This window comes from Ixodes scapularis, unplaced genomic scaffold (genome assembly GCF_016920785.2).
Source record: "Ixodes scapularis isolate PalLabHiFi unplaced genomic scaffold, ASM1692078v2 PGA_scaffold7__128_contigs__length_106722199, whole genome shotgun sequence".
NCBI classification, from domain to species: domain Eukaryota; kingdom Metazoa; phylum Arthropoda; class Arachnida; order Ixodida; family Ixodidae; genus Ixodes; species Ixodes scapularis.
Genome location: NW_024609882.1, coordinates 99,802,013 through 99,821,456, shown reverse-complemented (window position 1 = coordinate 99,821,456; position 19,444 = coordinate 99,802,013). Strand labels below are relative to the sequence as shown.

At 47.4% G+C, this 19,444-nt stretch overlaps 1 protein-coding gene across 1 annotated transcript in view; it reads left to right on the top strand.

Annotated features, from left to right (window-relative positions):
* LOC121832864 (flavin-containing monooxygenase 5-like) overlaps positions 1 to 6,559 on the top strand; it is a 44,026-nt gene extending 37,467 nt beyond the window's left edge. Inside the window, exons 4-5 of the mRNA XM_042286316.1 lie at positions 178 to 378; positions 6,116 to 6,559. Of these exons, the coding sequence (XP_042142250.1) occupies positions 178 to 378; positions 6,116 to 6,559 (645 nt within the window). The remainder of the gene's footprint in view (positions 1 to 177; positions 379 to 6,115) is intronic.
* The last annotated feature ends 12,885 nt before the right edge of the window (positions 6,560 to 19,444 follow it).

Below are 19,444 nucleotides of genomic sequence, written 5' to 3'. Positions count from 1 at the left end.
CAAGCATTTCACTGTCATCTTAACCGCGAACGGAGGTCTTTGACGTCATTTTTGTTGCGTGTGCTCGCGCACACCGGTGGCTTCTGGCTCGTGGAAAGAACGTGCGCCCACTTATTATGGACATTAAATTCTTTGGTTCAGTATCCCTTTAAGAAAAGTATAAACACACGTGCACAGGTGACAAAGTTAGACGCCGTCATTCTGGCCACGGGTTACAAGATCAAGTTCCCCATGCTCTCCGAGGACGTGATCCCGGTTGTCGACAAGCAGGTACAACTTTACAAGCACGTCTTCCCGCCCGGCTTGACGCGCCCGACCCTGGCAATCATTGGACTCGTTTTGGGCTATGGATCTCCACTCCCCCAAATTGAACTGCAGGTGTGTGCTTTTTGATGAACTTGATAGTCATTTTCAGATATGTGCGAAGCGTTTTCGCGTCTGTTCCCTTAAAAGCAAACAAGAGGGACCATAGCTAAGATAATTCGTAGTGCAGATTGTTCTCTCTAAATCTGTTAAATCACAGCGCACATTATTATTGTTTTAAACTTACTTTGTTTCCCTAGAGAGACAAAATAATGAAATGCGCTACCAGTATCACTGTATTATATAAATCACTTAGCGATTTTGTGAAGTGCATCGAAGCGAATATCTCCTGTCACTTGACACTTGTCACTCATAAAATATAATAGAGGCATGTACGTATCAGGTTCGGAACGTTCGTGTCGGTGTGGGAAGCACGACACACCTCAGGAAGGCGTTCGAACGGCCTCTTGAGTATTCGCGCCTTGCCGAGCTCTTCGTACTTCCGAGATTCAGGGACAAGTTGAGTCACGGTGGGGACTTGGGGGCTACGATGGAAAATAGTTCTTGTGAAAGCATTTGAATAGGTGGCGGATCTTATCGTCTTCGCTCATTTCGGGGTCGACACGGCTACACATTGCTACATTAAGGAATGGAAACGTCAGGTTTGCTTTGCTCAATGTCACAACTAAGACTGCGTTTTTCGGTTTAACATGTTTCAGCATCGTCATTCGCTGACCTGCCTCCGTAAGTTGCGGCGATTGGCTCTCGGAGTGTTGTGCAGGAAAGTAGACGCACGTTCTTTTTTTTAGAATGAAGAAAGCCGCAGGACAGTTTCCAGGACTGTGTGCTTATTATAGACACTTTGTGAAGTGATTTTCCCCAATCGCCGAAGCGCTCACTCGACAGACGCAGGCGGATGCTTCGGTTATGTGGACGGAAGAGCAGCTGAATGCTTTCCAAGTGCTCCGAGTCGCCTACAGTCGTCACTAGTTCTTGCACATTACGATGAACTCGCTGATACCGGAATCTACACTGAGGCGTGCAACATTCGTTTCCGAGCCGTTTTTGTCCAGTGGCAAGACGGTGCCAAACAAGTAACCACATACGTTGTCCAGGACAGAGAACTAAGAAAACTAAGTGTCTTGCAATTGTCTGGGCCACTATCAAGTTTCGCCTTTACATCTACGGAAGGATTTTCAAGATAGTCAGTGATCGGCATTCACTATGCTGGATAGCCAGTCTCAAAGACCCTTCCAGCCGTATTGCGGGCTGGAGCCTGATTCCTCAAGAATTATGCTCCTGTTTACACCCTGCTTCAGAATACAGTGAAACGGACGACACTTTCCTCATTGTCATCAATACCGCGTGTATGACCCTACAGTAGGAACAAACCCTGAAACCTGTGCCCTTATTGAACACCAGGAAGGCCAGGACCCGCCTATGCCATGGCAACCACATCTTTCAGAGGTCTGATGTCATTCTGCTTACAGAACATTGTACAAGAAAAAAGTTCCATCGTAACGCGACTTCATACATAATGGGTGATTTCATCTGAAATCGTGCAAGTAAAAATGATGGGTTTTCAAAATATTTTGGAAAAATGCATGTTGGTGGAAAATGTGTGACTAAACAAAACTGCAAATTAGAGCTACAGGAATATTTTTGTTCTTCAGTTTCGGCTCCGAAAGGGCAAAACGTAGGTCTTGCGATTTCCGTAGTTTTCATTAGTGATATATTTTGGAGTCTCGCAAAGTTTGGACGATCTTTTTCACAATAATGATAGCTTTTTTACTGCTTTAATACTATATATAGAAAGGTCAAACTTCTCTAAAAGTTTGTTTTACTTAAATTTGACATCATAAAATAAATATACTTGAATCATTCACATTTGACAACAATGGGCCATCTTTGAATCGAGCTAGCTTTTTATGTACCATTATTTAATGCATCAGAAATATATTAAAGGAAAGCTTTTACTTAAGCCTATTTAAAAAAGTATAATATTGTTAATTGAAGACCAGGACCCCCCTATGTAATACCTTCTCACGAGGGCCTTTAGGGGTAATAGGAATAAATAAATAAATAAATATATATTGTTTATCTAAAAGAAACAAGACTCTAAACATGTGAACCAAAGCTAAAAGTAGAAAATTCAACGTCATTTTAAGAAAATATGTATTTTTTTATTTTTTATTTTTATATGAAAAAAGTTTTATCTGCTCTTATAAATGTAAGAATAATTTTTTTACGGATATCGTTTGTCATATTAAGCAGTACATTTGAAAATAAGATATATTTGAACCTTAATTCCACGAGACCTATCTCTGTCATTTCGTTTTTCACTTAAATATTAGGTATTTTTGTAACATTATCATACTTTTTATTGTTTCTCGAATCCAAAATACAGTTAAGCGAAACTTATACATTGATACTATTTATGGTATTATATGATAAGGGGTTCTTCCTCACGTTCACTTTGCTTACTTAGTAAACTCCAGAAATCGAAACTGTTTTAAATGTTTAGGCGCTGTCATATGAGATTAACAAACATTTATATAGGAGAATTTAAAAGTTTCACGCGAGTTAAAGGGGCGATGCAATGATTTTCTACTTTGTGAAAATACCGTGTAGAATGAATCCCTGACGTTAATGACCTGTAAAACCTCCGTTCGTTTTTCACCACACGCAATGGAAGTCTCAGAAAAAAATTAAGGAAACAGCAGCAGCGTTCACCCCCTCAACTCGCAGCCAGAAAACGCAGCCACGTTATCTTGAGCCGATTTTATGGCGTCAATGTTGATCATAGCCACGCGCTGGGGTTGGCAAGGCACAGGACACGCGCTGAGTTCCAGACATTGTTATGGTTTGCCTTTTCTTGTCATTGCAGCGATTCGAAACGGGCCACTACCCGAATGCTTCTTCAGCAATTGACTATCACAAACCTAAATCGAGTGCCCACGCAATGCTCGGGTTCAACTAATTAGCCGCATTCAACTATCGTCACTGATGGCAAAGGATGCGAATGAAAACGCTCGCTTTTGGCCTTGGAGTAGAGTCTTTTCAAAAGTACGTCCGGCAACATTGGTGGTCGCCATTGCTTGAACAAGAAGTGCGTGATTGAATCCCAGACCTCGCCGAATGCTGACGCAGTCCTCGTGTCCAATACGAGGCAAGTCGAGTGGACACCGAAGGCTGGCGTCCACTGGAGTAGGTGAGCAATCAATGGCGGACAGGCGTTGACGCGGACTTTTGAGAGGGGTCTATTACACCACAACAAAGGAGTCTCTTGACCAAGGGTGTTACGTGCGAGTATCCTTGACTTCCACTAGGGCCATTAAGCTTGTTTAAAGTGAATAACATTCCAATTGAAGATCGTTGCACCGCCCCTCCTAATAGAATACTTCTGGGAAAAAACATATCAAAGCGACGACTCTCCGAGCACGTGAATAAGCTTGCATGAATTTTTTTTTCTTCATTCGAAGAGCTTGTTGTATAGGGTAGATAATTTAGGCTTGTTGAAACCTCCCAATATCCGTCTTTACTGTTTGCACTTCTATGTTTTCAAAACAAAACATACGTTTCAAATCTCGTAGAATGATGTGAGGTGAAACTCTCAGCTCTGACGGCATCGCGCCGCTTCTCTGCGTGCTTTCGTTTTTCTGCAATGTGCGCGACTTTCCTTATTTCGTCTTTTTTATATGTTTTTTCTTTCCTGCTCAGATACAAGCGCTTTCAAGGTTCTCGTAAGCCGCATTAGGCACTTTTCTCCGACCGAAAGGGGGAATGAAAGGTGAATCCACGGAATGAGCGGGACATAGATAGGCCGCCATCCTATTTAACTCATGCTCATTCTTTGCATGACAAATGCATGCGAATTGTTAAACCTGCAAAGATCCGTACGTCCGTATGCAAACCTTTAACACCATGTTGATTCCTATTACTGTGTCAGAACGGGTAAACCTGTAAAAGTATAGGTTTCTCTATCTGAACAGGTGAATCTGTATAAATATTGCTTCCTATATCTGAATGGGTCAACCTGTAAGGTACGGGTTCCTATATCTAAACGGGTCAAGCCGTACAGGTACGGGGTCCTGTATCTGAATGGGTCAACCCGTACAGGTACGGGTTCCCAGTAGCATACGAGAGACCCGTATCCCATAACACCGTATGAGATATACGGATCAACCGGTATGAATTTTTATACGGGTTTTTTCAGTAGGGTATGAACGCAGCTGCGAGCGCTGACGGCGGCAGCAGCGAGCGACGGTGCGTCGGCGTGACAGCTGGCTATCGCGAGAATCAATCGGAGATTCCGCGCTCGGCTTCTTATCTACTACACTGGTCATCTCGAACATTCGACCTATAGTGTTTGGGAGTTAGCTATGGCTGGACTGACTAAGCAAGGTCGTTCCGGCTTCCTTATCTTTTTGACTCGGGGTACGAATAAACACGAAAGTTCTGGACGCAGGGAAAAGCGTTCCTTCTCTCTCATGCACTCGGCAGTATGCGTCTTTCAAACACTTGAACCACTTTCACACATCAATGTTTGTTACCTGAGAAGTGAAGTTCGGACTTTCATCCCAAACCCACTCAGGTGTTTTAAGTGCAATCGGCACGCCCACCAAACCGCATCTTGTCGAGGCTCAGAATGCTGTGCAAAGTGGTCCAGCGAAGACCACGATGCGAAAGAGTGCTTGGTGGCCGCCATGCCCTTTGTCGAAGACACCGGAGGGCGTTGTTGGACGACTACGGTTTCTGCTCGTCCGACGGTGCCTCCTGGCGTCTGCGATAATTTTGATGTAAGCAATGTTACTTAACACTTTTAATTTAAAAAATAAGCCACGCATGAATGTAGTGTTTGTACTTTTGGATGCTTAGAGCCTATAGATTGGGTTATGACGATAAATAGACTGTCGCAGAATCGCATAAAGTGGTTTAGGGCCTCCTTCAGTTGGAAGGAAAAGTGGCCATTCCACCATGAACGTGTAGGAATTCCAACAACAGTAAAAACAGGAATCACATAAGAATTGCAGCACTTATATTAACAAGCGAGTTGAGAGGCTATAATTTTTTTCAATCTCAATTGGGACATGACCCGGAGGATATCATTGCTACGTTTCTTTTTGTCGCTAGTCTAAGCAGAGCAGCCCACTCCCATATTCAGAACGGAGCGAAAGTACAATGACGTGGCACTTCGTCCGTCAAAAAAATCTGAAAATACGTTTACCGCAAAATCTCCAGAAATAGTCCACCTAAAATCGAAAGTCAATCGGTTGCAAGTAAGCAGTGGGCTGGCTTCCGGTGTGCGACCAACAAAGTAGAAAAAAAATGATAGTTTTAGATTTTGTATCCTGCGGAACTTGTAATCGAGGGGAGGGGCAAAGAACCAAAGACAAATGTTCCATCCAGTCCGCAATGTTCGCTTATCTCCAGCTTTGGCTAAAGAACACCACTTCTGCTGACGTCACCATTGGCCAGGGCCCTGCAATTACCATATGTAGGTTACATTTCGGTATTTTTAAAGAAATGGCAAATCGGGTCAAAAATAGGGGTGAGTTATTTTTCAGTGGTGGGCAATTTCTTGGGATTTTACGGTAAACTTTGTGTTTTAGTGAAACTGTGAAGCTCTTGACAAGCTAACAATCCGGGTGCCACTTGTTCAAAACTTTAGGTCATAACGGTTGACTCGTTGAAATATTCATCTTTCATTTGCATGAATGTTTATCGAAAACTTCACAGCTCTGAAGCACACAGCTGCATGTGTCGCCTACCAAAGCATCTAATTTCTAACTCCGCTTTTATTTCCCCGCAGGCCCGATGGGTGGCGCAGCTGCTCGCTGGCAAGTGCAAGCTCCCTCCGCATTCCGAAATGTACCAGGACATTGCAAAAGAAAGAGCTGTAATGCGACGTCGTTATGGAAACTCGTACGATACCACCCTATGCGTGGATTGGATGGCGTACACGGATGATCTAGCGGACAAGATAGGCGCCAGTCCCAAGATGCTCAAGTACTTCTTCACCGACCACAAGCTGTTCCGTGCCCTACTGGGGCCTTGTGTGCCATACCAGTTCAGACTCGAAGGCCCTCATTCATGGACTGGAGCACGAGACGCCGTCTTGGGATCCCAAATGAGAATGCTCTATCCGCTAAATAGCGACTGCACGAGCTTCCAAACAGAGAAGCGCGGCTTTTCGTGGTTTTACATACTCCTGTCCGTGATTGTTCTTTTTATCGCATTTTTCGTTTATAACTAGAGCATCAAATAGGTAATCATGTCGTATTACACCTGAGACTGCGGTGGAAGAAATCGGAAGAACTTTCAGTAGAAGGAACAGACACAGAGAACGTCTCTGTTCCTTCTACTGAAAGTTCTTCCCATTTCTTCCACCGCAGTCTCAGGTGTAATACGACATGATTAGCTACCACCAGCTCGCCTGCACTATCACCGTCTTTTCATCAAATAGGTGTTGTGTTAGAAGATAAGCTCAAGTGTTCTCAGTGGTCGAAGACACCAATTATATCAGTCGTGCGTCGACATGCTGGAGCACGAGTAATGGCCCCCTGTAGCCCATGAAATGTTTTAGAAGAAAGTGAGGGCTCTCCGAGGTATTATATTTTAGTAAATATGAAAAAAATGCCATCTGCATTATTGACTCAAAAAGTAGAGAGTTTCAGGTTACACTTTTGCCTCACCGACCTGTCGTGTTTTATTACCATCGCCAAACGGCGTGCGCGAAATGAGTCTTCGCTTCGTTTAACAAAAATGTAATATCTCTCCTCTCCACAACGGGATGGAAAAGCTGCAAATATGAGTGAAATTAATTTGTTTTGCGTACTTGAGGAAGGATGCACAGTAAAGGTATTGCCGAAAAAGGCTCCAACAAAAAAAAATTAAGAAAAATGTCCTAAGTTTACATTTGCTGGAAATGTTTGTATACCTCCGGAATGCTCTAGAAGACCGGTAGAGTGGTGACCGGCAATAAATAGAAAATACTTGAAGCGGTAGTCTGGAGATCCTGTGCGTCCCTCTGCGGTACACAGAGTTGTGGCTTTCACTCCCCAAGGGGGCTTTTTTTTATGCCCATTTTTTATTATGCACAGCCCGTAATTTCAACATTAATTCGTGCTCTAACCATTAAAAAATAGTTTGTTTTCTTGCGTTCGCAGTATCGAATCAGTGAGAAAAGTTGCCAAATCATTTTTATTGTCCTGTCGCTGCTGCTGCTCCGTTGTTGACAGAAAGTTGAAAACGCGACAGGACAGCAAAGCGTGTTTTATATGCAACGAGAATCAGCGCCTCCAACCTGAAACACTGCTTCACTTCTCAAGTCCCCCGTGAGTCGGTATGCTGACAATAGATATTGGGCGCTGCAACCTACCTTAATTGGAGAATCCATTGATCGGTATAGCATGATATGATATATGATATGATATATCGTCTTTAGCTCAGGAGATCCGCGGCGCCGCAGAAAGGCAAATCAAATCGCTCATACCCTGACGGCCTGCGGCGCCGCTTCTAATGATGAAAAAGTTGTATAGTATAAATTAATCCTGTGAATGATGACGATGATATTGGGTTGATGAAGAGGGCGAAGAGGAGCGTCAGGCGCAGCGGCGTTCATCGCAACGGCGGTCTTCGCGAGGCCGCCATGGGCTGCCGACCTCTAGCAGGCCAGACTCGACTGCCTGGCGAGGGCTCCCTGCTTGGCAAGTTTGCAGACGATCCGACGGTGGTGGCCGGGTGGCCGGGTGGCGGTCTAACGCGAAAGCGGGCCTTGATATGTCCCAGCTTGCGGTCCAGCTCGTAACCGGGCAGATTGAGCACCTTGTCGATCGAAGACATGGCGGGTTGGCTTTCTGATAATGAAAAATCAGTCTTCGTTTTTGTAGTGTCTTTTTACGCTGCACTTATATTTCGGGACAGAGTCAGTCAGCTTTGAATGACCGACTGTCCTCCGTTCACCCTTAAAGGGATTGTCCAGTGAAAACTTGAAGTTCTGAAGATATAGTGGATGGTTTTCTGGGAGGAGCCTAATGATTAACATTGGCCATTTTTATTTTATTAAAATACACCCCAATTTAGAGTAATCATTGACGGATAATTATGCGAAACTCCATGCAAAATTTCAAAAGTATCAATGGCTCCGCTCCCGTTCCTTATCTGGCGTCACACGAGGCTTGCAATTGTCGGGTCCTACACCTCATTCCTCCGTGGGAACACAGTGCTCCCGATGCATCGCAGCGTTCTACTTTATTTGGCACTGTAAATCTCGCGGAGCAGTCTGGCGCATGAAAACCGCACAACGAGAGACCCCTTTCATTCACTAAACATTTTTAGCGCAGCAACGAGGATGAACCACGTCGTAGCGCTTACGCGGAGGACAAAATTCGAAGAGTGCTTCAGTTCGGCGCTATCTTTCCGTTCTGTTACGTCAGAACCTCCGCTGCTCTGAAGGTGGAAGAGGAAAACGCCGTTGATGCACGCTTGGTTTTAAATGCATGTTAGCCCTGGATTCTTTCTAGGTCCCTTCTTCTGTTTTGTGATCGTTTGATTGTTTTGATGTTCGAGGTTTTTGGCCGCGGTACTGTTGGAGTTTTTTTTTCAGGAAAGGGGTAGTTGGTAGTTCTCCTTTTTTGTGTGTCTTACCTGAATGTTGGTGTTAAATGATCAAGGTTCAACCCAACTTTTTGTGTTACTTGTTTCGGCTTTCTGCCAAGTATTTTTAGTTCTTATGCGTTCGTGTAAAGAGCGTTCTCACTTTTTTCTTTTTCTCTTTTTTTGCTTTGGGGGGTCAGCGAAACCCTATATAAACACTAACTTCTGTGAAATAAAATTTAGATGTGTTTGAGACTTTTTTGTGTTGTGTTGTTCTTCGTCTTTTCCCCAGTCTCGGGGGTTCGTCTTAAATTATGTTAAACCTTCACCAGCTTGTTTGCGCCGTAACTGTTTGTTCCACAATAGGGAGTTTTAGTAGATCGTTTTCAAAGGCCCGCTACGTCTACAGGCGCGCGCTTCGGAGCATGCATCGAAGGGAGACCGCGAGCTCCCGCTACAAGTAGCGTGGCCCGAAAACACGATCTACTAAAACTCTCTAATCACTCGTCCAGGGAGGCACATAGAATTCAGATTCGTCGTGGAAGATGCTTCTGCAGCCAGTGGCAATGAGGTCTAAATGTTTTCTTGGATAATTTGACCGGACAATCGCCAATCACTTTAAGGTGCAACTCTACACTTGGCTAATCATAATGTGATCCTTAACAAAGAGATGGCGATAGGATTGCCTTCCATGCGCAGGCCTTGTCTTTTATGCTTGCTTTCAGCTCAGGTCCCGACGCAGCCGTTGCTACAAGCGCGAGCTTCTAGCTTTCAGCATCTCCACCGAGCACGCGGGCTCTTGAAGCGCAAGCGCTCTTCAGGGCCACATGCTCATGCTTGTAGTATCGGCTGCGTCTGGATTTAAGCTGAAGTAAAGTATCGCTGGTATTAATTGAACCCAGGCAAAGTGAACTAGAGGAGGCGTAGGGGCACATTGACACTTTAGACCCATGTTGCAAAAAAAAAACTCTCCAAATTCCGGTTTAAAAACATGTGTTTCGTACAAGGTTCGTCAAATTATGAGGTGCTGGAGAAATGCAGCATTCTGCGTTAAGTCCTTATTTCGAACTCTTTTTGTTCGCCTTCCGCCCATTGAAAAGCATACGGGAAGGGCCTTAGAACACACCTGGGGCCGCTTGCTAGAAAGTCTTTATTCAAGTCTTGGCTCAAGTCTTGACTCAGGCGCCTGGCGCTCTCGGCTGAGACCGTGACTGAGACCAAGACGGAACCAGTACGGTCTCCGGCCCGGTCTTGACTGAAGTCCGGACTTGAGTCTGGCACCAAGACCGCCAAGATCGGAGTGGGAAGAAGAAGTTTTCGTTTCGGGCGGACGTGATTTTCTCAACGCTCCACCATAACCAGTTTCTACATTCCGTTCGGGGGGTGTCAGCCCCCCAGCGCAACCCCAATCATCGAGGAGAATGCCATGGACATTCAAGGGACCCTCGGTCCACCGATTCTGAGCCCGGCGGGGTCCATATCTGCAAATTCAGAAATCGAGGAGATGGAGTCAGCGGTAAGCCTAACATCTGGCACCTCCGGGCCCCAGACCCCGGCGAATGCAACGCAGTCACCAACGTCCGATGTCACGACTATTGACATACAACTTGACACGGGACTTCTCAGGCATCTGGGAATTTCAAAAGAAGACGTAGGAAGACTGATAACTGAACTTCTGGTCCACTACGCGCAAGGCACGTTGAATCTAAGAAGCGTCATTCCACAAGACGTCCCAAAAGAAGGGACAGTGACCCAGCCAACGCCCGACTGCAAAATGGTCTACCATCCACCTTCGAATGATTTTCCGGCACTGAACGACCCGCAAGGTAAAACAAACGCTTCTCTCGGAGTGTCGCAAGCTACGCTTGCCGGTGAAGGAAACGGCTTTTTAGACCATGTTTCCCAGCTAGACAATTGGCAAGTGAGCAGAAATAAGCGTCGACGCAAACGAGCTACGACGCCAACAGAAAATCTAGATGTGAAAGCGTCAGATGAGACCGAAGAAAAGACAAAAGGCCAAGCACCTACACAAACGGTGGTACTCAAGCCTATATGCCGCGAGGATGTCAAAACATTCGGATCAAGAGAGATTAAGAATGCTGTGGAAAAAGCGGGAATTACGTGCGAGGAAGAATATAAGATACAAATCCAACCCAAGACGAACACGATCGCAATAACCACACGTAACGAACAGACGACAGAAAAACTCCATAAATCACAGAACTGAACAAGAAAGACAAAGCATACGCCCTGCGACCATACAAAGCCATGGGAAATAATCACAGTAGAGGGGTAATTTATCTCAACGGAGATGCCAGTGAAGAGACCCCCGAGACTCTGTTAGCCGATCTGGAGTGCCGGACGGCAAAAGTTGTTTACGCAAGGCTTATGGGAAAAGATAGCACTGCTGTAGTCATCACCTTCGAGGGCACCCGGCTGCCTAGAAAGGTGGTCTTCTCTAGACAAATCTTCAACGTAAAACCCTACAGACCAAGACCGATAGTGTGCTATAACTGCCATGGCCTAGGTCATATGGCCGACGTCTGCCCCTGCCACGAGCGTCGATGTGGATCTTGCGGCTACATCCACGAAGAGGATATGGAGGACTGCAAAAGGGAACCGCAGTGTCGAAATTGCAACGGACCCCATGTCGCTACGAGCAAGGACTGCCCCAAGCGCAAGATTCCAGGGAAGAAATCTTCACAGCTAAGACAACCACTGCGACCGCAGAGGACCAGCTATGCGGATGCGATTAAAGTAGTCGATTCGACACAATCCACGGTCCAAGTCAACAGTTGTGACACGAGCGGTTCACAAGAACGGGCTTCAACGGACTGGGTTCCAGACTGGGCCTAGATAATCGCCAATGAAAACAAGCCAAAACCGCAGCCGCAGCTGACTGAAACGAAAGAGAAAGACACGGCACGGGTGGAGGAACGGCACGCTACCAAAGCCGAACTGAAACGAATAGAAACCAAGGTAGACACAGGATTCGGCGTCATATTCCAAGTGCTGGAAGAAATCCGCAAAGACGTATTTGAACTGAAAAAAGACCTACTGCCTGGACGCTAGAACCCAAACGATTGGACGGACTACCAGGAAAAAAACCCGGATCACTCAATGGAATTGCTCCTCTTTCCAGGCCCGAGGGGCAGAACTTAAGCTCCGCTTTGAACACCAATCCCCGCCTCAGGTTTTACTCCTACAAGAGACCAGAACGCCCCACATGACGCTACCGTGCTATAACTTCTACACCGTACCTACAATACGAACGCGTCCTAGTTATATGGAGAAGTGCTCCACGGAGAAAAAAGGCTGGGCAGCTGTGGGTGTGCTTAGACACATCCCTCAGGCACAACTGGACACGTCAAAACTCTGCTCAGAAGAAAGAGAGGTGGTTGCGGTGCGCCTTAAAAATGGCAAGCAGCGACTTGTGGTGGCCTCAGTGTACATTATACCTAAGGCCAAACCAGAAGAAGGAGAAACAAAAAGCTGGATCCGCAATCTGTCAGAGCTGGCCGATAAAGATCAGCTGGTCATCGGAGGTGATTTTAATGCACAACATAGGAATTGGGGTTACCGTATTAACACCAGGAAGGGTAGGGACGTCGCCGAAACCATGGAGGAGATTGGGCTCACACTACAAAACGAAAGTGGTGTTAAGACCAGACTAGCCAAGCAAGCCCGGCAACATGACACCACTCCTGACCTAACGTGGGCCTCAAAGTCCCTGCCTATCCGATGGACTCCATGGAGGGACAATCTAGGCAGCGATCACTACCCCATAGATGTTACCGTAGAGCAGCATAAGGACGGCAGGACCAAAGAAGCACGACCGATCATCCGATGGGACCACTTCAGGGAGATACTACTACAGAACCTTGACGAGAAAAGCAGCATTGAGGCAAGCATCCAGCAGGCGATGTCAAAGGCTAGAACCACAGTCATGGTCAAGCCTGGAGACCCAACACCAGACTTGCACCTCTTAAACTTGTGGGCTAGCAGACTGCAGGCCTTGCAACGTTTCAGAAGGAATAGAACCACACGACACAAGTTTAAGCTCAATCTAGCGTCGGCAAGAGCAACCAGGTACGGCAAAGAACTCAGCCGACACAAGTGGAGGTCTCACTGCGAGTCCTTTAATGCAAGAACCGGACTCGGCAAGGCCTGGCGCACGTACCGCGGCATGGAAGCGAAGAAAAGACGCACAAGAAATGCAGCGCAGAATCTTGCATTTCGGTTAAACATAACGGAAGACGAGCTTGCCACCCAAGCCGCTCATCTATTCTTCCCTCAGGCAAACCTGCATGACAGAACGATGAGGCACAACCGGAAAGGTTGGAGGGTCCGCCCGCCGAAAGAACCTGGCATGGATGAAGCGATCAACATGGGTGAGCTCCTAGAGGCAGTGCACACGACAAAAACGAACAGTGCACCTGGGCCAGACGGCGTCACTTATACGGCTCTCAAGAACCTCCCGGCTGCAGCTAAAGAGAGCTTGCATGAAAAGTACAACCGAATATGGGACACAGGGGAGCTGCCCAGCCACTGGAAGCTGTCCTGGGTCACACCTATACCCAAGCCAGGAAAACCGCAAGATAAGATTGAAAACTTCAGGCCGGTCTCACTGACATCCAACGTATGCAAAACGATGGAGAAGATAGTACTGCATAGAATTCAGTGATACCTGGAGACTTACGACAGACTTGATGCCAGGCAAACTGGTTTCAGGGAGGCAATGGGCACCCAGGACAGTCTAAAACTCCTTTACGAGGAAGTGATGGCCGACAAAGATGCGATAGACCCAAGGCTTATTGTAGCGCTGGATATAAAAAAGGCATTTGATTAGGTTCCTCACTGGGCAGTCATTCAAGGTGCCAAAGACTGTGGTATGAGGGGTAAAACGCTTCGGTTTATACGTAGCTTCTTCACAGACAGAATGTTTCAAGTGAAAATCGGAAAAACAAGGGGACCAGAGATGTCCAACAGTAAGGGGGTCCCGCAAGGGGCTGTAATATCACCAACCCTCTTTAACATGGTGATGGCTGGTCTTCCAGCCAGACTCAGACGCGTTACGGGCCTTGGATTTACTATATATGCCGACGACATCACCTTATGGACAAAGGGAGGAGCAATGGCTAACCAGGAACAAACCATGCAGCAAGGGATAGATGAAGTCCTCGAGTATCTCCAGAATGTCGGCATGCAAGCGTCGCCTGAAAAGACTCAATTCATGGTCGTGGCCAGGCCGAGAGATCATCGAAAAGGCGTCGCGGACCAAGTAGACTTACATATCCAAGGACAGAAAATAAAGAGAGAAAAGCAAATAAAGATACTCGGCGTGACGTTCGAAGAAACCGCCCGCAGTACGAAATGGTTACCAGCTCTAGAAAAATCATGGGGACAGACTCTAGAGCTCGTGCGAAAGACGACATCCAAGTCCTGGGGAGCCGATGAAGACACAATCAGGATTTTGACAAACGCGCTACTAACGGCTAAGGCGCTATATAGCTGTAACTGGCTCAACCTAACCAAAACGCAATGCAAGCGATTAGAACGACTAAATCACCGCACCATGAGACTTGTCACAGGACTTCCCAATTATACAGCCCTGGAAGACCTAAAGAAAAATGCAGGAATGAACCAGATTCAAGACCGGGTGGAGGTGCAGAGCATAGCACACTTTCAAAGGCTTGAGAGAACGAACCACGGCAGAAAGCTACTTGAAATCATGGGCTACGAGGCAGAGGGGAGACTTCCATTGGAAGACCCGGCACCACCATGGCAAGACACAAACATCGTTGATCATCGACCCCTGCCCAGGGCGCATAACCAAGGACGCAGAGCACGAGCGGCAACACAACATGCTAAGTGGTGCGACGAACACGCGCACCAAGAGGATATCAGATACACGGACGCATCTAAGACTGACATAACCACGGTCACGGCTTGGATTGACCCCAAGACAGGGAGAGAAAGCACCACGAGACTACCGGAAAACTCCTCCGTGCGCGAAGCAGAACTCAGGGCAATCCTTGAAGCGACCATCGATATACTGAAAAATACGGAAGGACCAAGGAGAGCGAGAATTTTTACTGATTCACAAGAAGCACTCCGGGCGTGTCGAGACAGCAAACCCAAAAGCAGAACGGCCAAGAGAATTAAAGCGATTGCCAGAGAGCTAAAAGCGAAGGGCATCGTGCTGACATTAGAGTGGATTCCGGGCCATGCGCAGATTCCCGGGAACGAGTGGGCTCACCGAGTCGCAGCGGAGTCAGCCAGCAGCAACAGCTCCGCGACAGGCTCAACCACTCGGGAGGACAACGAGGAAACGGAAGACCCTGTGGAGCAGGCCGCACTGGCAAGACAAGCTAGGAAAGCCTACCTCAGGGGACTCGTACCGACAGAGGATGACCCACTACCAAATGGATATCGAAGATGGGAAGCGACAAGACTTCGCAGAATCAGAACCGGCACTGCACTAACGCCCGCCAAACTGGCAGCCTTTGGGCTACTGGAGGAAGAAGACCCTATCTGCAAGGCCTGCAGAGAAAATAAGGTGGCAGGTATCATGCACTTACTGTGGGAGTGCAAAGGCCTGGAAGACCACAGAAAAACGGCGTGGGAAAAATTACCCGCTCAGGACGAACCAAGGAGGCTTAGCGACTGGACTCACCCCAGAGGCCAGGAGCAGCACCGAAAGGCGATCCTAGACTCCCTGGTTGAATTCATCAGGGAATCTGGGGTTCATCATTTCATTTAATAGCACCATAGTCATCCACATCCCCTCCTTATAACCCTCCATCCCCATCCCCTCGTCTCAGAGCACACCACTCATAGACGGGAATCCTATCATATAGAATGAACATGTTCTCTCTCTCTCTCTCAAGATCGGAGTGAGCAGTACCTAGAGGGGGAATCTAGGGAAAACTGAAGAAATACTGGAGAAAACAAAGGGTGCGTTCCAAATCTACTCGAATGAATCCGAGTTACCCTGGCGGATCATGTCACGTAACAACAAAAATCGAGTAATGCCGGACGCGGGTACGTTTTCGATCGCAAAGGTACAAAACCTTCACCCTAGAGTGAGACCGAGTAAATTTTGGAACACGGCCAAAGATTCCGGACGTGGAAGTGACGAGTTGTGCCCTCCTGTCCAATAAGAAAGCGCCGGCGACGCGAGGCGGCAAGCGAGAGATTAGACAGTTTTAGTATAGCGTTGCTGGCTCTTGCGTACGCAATACGCAATGGTATAGCGTACGCTAAAAATGACCTGCTCGGACCGAATTTAGTTGTGCGTTACGTTTTCGAGTGAACACCGCGCATGATCTTGGTTAGATTTGCTAGAGCTGCAGAATTCCGCGTGCTTATAGCCCAACCATGCTCCTGGAAAGAAATATTGAAAATGAAAACGTGTCCAATCATTTTATTTCAAATTAAACCAAGCCGCAGCTGCCTCGTCAAGCGCGCTTTTCTGCGAGGTCCAGAGGCTACGAGTAAAGGCCGGCGGGTTCAGACACTTGCGTTTGAGTGCGTTTGACTGCGTTGCATCGAGAACCGAAAGCGAGTCACCGGCACATCTGTGCTTCGTATGAGGCGTGCAATCCAATTCAAAGAATCATCGTAGCACACAATATAAGTAGCAGGGATGTCCTGGTTTCTCGCTGCCGCAATGCAGTCAAACGCAGTCAAACGCAACTGTCTGAACCAGGCTTAAGAGTGCGTAGCCAAATTCGAACATGGAGCCTTCGTCAATCGTCCCGTTGAAACGGCACCTTTTATCAATGCTATCGCGGAATGAAATTCATGACCCTGATGTCCAGTGCATAGCGAGATCTTCGGCGATTTCTTTTAGAGTCGCTCGCCCGTCGGCGATGAACTGTGCGAATAGGCTTAGCGTTGAGCAGATCGCAGCGTTGACGCATATTCCGAGCGGCGAACATTTTTACTGTGCACTCCTTCAGCTGCACGACGATGGTAGGTCCCAGAAAGAATTACCGAGCTGAACACCACGCAATTTCACGTAACACAGAATTTCGAAAACACCACGTCGCCCTTGCTGCGCCAGTCGAGGTAACCGCCATCTTGAAACTGGCGCTCTCGTTGGGTCCGAGATCTCTCGAGAGCGTCCCGCAAAGCCCGCTAGCCCGCCTCGCAAAATCCCCAGCGTTGCGTGCGTACGCAATACGCTAGCCCTTCTATTGCGTTCTGCGAAAGCGCACTCACGACCCGCAATTTTATTGCGTACGCAAGGCTTTAGCGTACGATCCACTAAAACTGTCTATTGTCTGCTTCTGCTACGCTAGCTGCGATCGGTTTGGGCAAAGAGAAACGACCACAGTCGCAAAACTGCGGCACATGTCTAGGGTGACCATATTCGTCCAGGTAGAGAACGGGACATCCCAGCGGGGGGGAGGGGGGGGGATTAAATCTTGGGATTGGAAGAACAAATTTAATTAAATAACTTGTCCTATTTCAAAACTTTACCCTATTGCTTTAAGCCCTGGAGCAGTGACACTCAAAGTCCATGCACCCATTTCGAAGGTGTTTGTGGGCAAGAGCAGTTCTAATTTTTACTTTCTGGGTAAATATTTAAAAGTGCCTACGGTAATTTTTGTAAACTATACACCAGGGATCGTTTTATGCCTTGTAAACTATACACCGAAACTATACACCAGGCATAGTTTCGGTCTGCTTCAACTCCCTTGGTGCCAATTTCAAAACTATGCACTCCTGCGAAAACGGGACATGATTCTTTATACGCCTCGCAAGTGGGCTCATTTTCGTCTTCTGCGCATGAGGAGGGAAGCAGCGGTGACGTCAGAACGCCGAGCCCTGAATGGCTGATCGCGACCCCCCTATCTGAGCGTCGTCTGCTCCTTTGCAACGTCGTCTGCGTCTGTCTTACCTTTCCTGCGACTTTCGGAAGTCGAGCGAGCTCGACTTCGCCTTTCAGAGAGGACAGACGAAATAACTCGAGCGGTACGTGTTTTTTGTCTAACAACTAGCAGACGCGCATCAAGGAGGGATGTCAAAGGACTCACTGGCGAGATGTCCCGAGGCTCCGAGGTTTGTTTGCTAAGAACCGAAAGGTGAGGGTGGTTAATGTCCCGCAAGTTCCCTCCCAAATACTTTATTCCTCCTTTCGTGTGCGGCGAGACTCCTCACTCCGTAACGGCGTCGGCAGGTTGGCGCAGTTAACGTCGTCTGCTTTACGTCTGCTAGTCAAAGCGATGGCTGCTTTACCTTCCTGCGTCTGTCGGAGAATCACCGCTTTTTTACCGCCGAGAGTCACCGTTGCCTCAGAAAACAAGGAGATGACAAGAGGAAGAGATTGACCTCTTAATCTAAAATTGAGGTCAGCGATCAAAGTATAAGACGGGAAGGGTTCGCAAGTGTCGCGCGGGCATATTCCATTCAGCACGCCAGCCGGCCGTGTGCAGACGGTCGCCGAGTCGGAGTGCCCGCTAGGCCTATCTGCCGTGCTCGCTTGGTCGTTGTCAGTGAAATCATGGCCGTTGGAGCTTTTCCCGGGTGTTGGTAGATCCAGCGTTTTTGTTCGTCGTGGTCTGTTTCAAGTACTTTTTGCTTTTTTCTTGCTGCTTGAAGTCGGGACGCGTGAGAAGCGCACGTAGAAAAATAAACGTCCGTTGGTCGTCGCGACCGCGACGCTGTCGGCCATGCTGATCTGATCGTAAGAAGTGCGTAAGACAGCTTCGGAGCTGTCGTAGGATTTCGTCGTAACCTGCGCAAAACTTACGAAAATTTCGTTTCGTGAATACTAACTTGTTCTCAAGTTTTGTATTACGCATATTTTCGGCGTAAGATTGTTTTGAGAACCTGGCCTTTGTACTTTCGAAAGTCGCAGGAAAGGTAAGACAGACGCAGACGACGTTGCAAAGGAGCAGACGACGCTCAGATAGGGGGGTCGCGATCAGCCAATCAGCGCTCAGCGTTCTAACGTCACCGCTACCCCCTGCGCAAGGAGCAGACGAACTTGCCCTCCGCATTGGGACAAAAAGACGGGACCGTAGAAGGGGACCTCAAAAACGGGACTGTCCCGGCCAAAACGGGTCTGGTCTGGTCACCCTACACATGTCTCGTACATACCATGGTTGCGTGCGAAATAGAAAAAAAAAAGAGTCAGCGATGCTCGGTTTTGGGTAGAGTTTAGTGCGCACCAACGCTGTCATATTGCTTCGTATCGCGATCGTCTGTCACCACCGTCGTCGGCGTCCCGTGCGTACGCCGAATAAAGTTGTCAACAGAAATGCCTGCGTGTCCTTAGACGCCCAATTTTTAAAGAAAAAATATTGCGCTGGACGTATTTTCTTGGAAGCATTTGCAATAAAAGTTGATAATTATGTTTCGATCATTAAGTTAGCAGACGAACGTCTGCGCTTGCTGCACGCAGGCATGGATGTCGCCGGTCCATCACGGATGCCTCCCAAGGTAAAGAAATCAAATTCGTCCGAAGATGATAAGTTTCAATTGGTTTACGAAATTGAGAAACGCAAACGTGTAATTCAGAACAAATTTAACA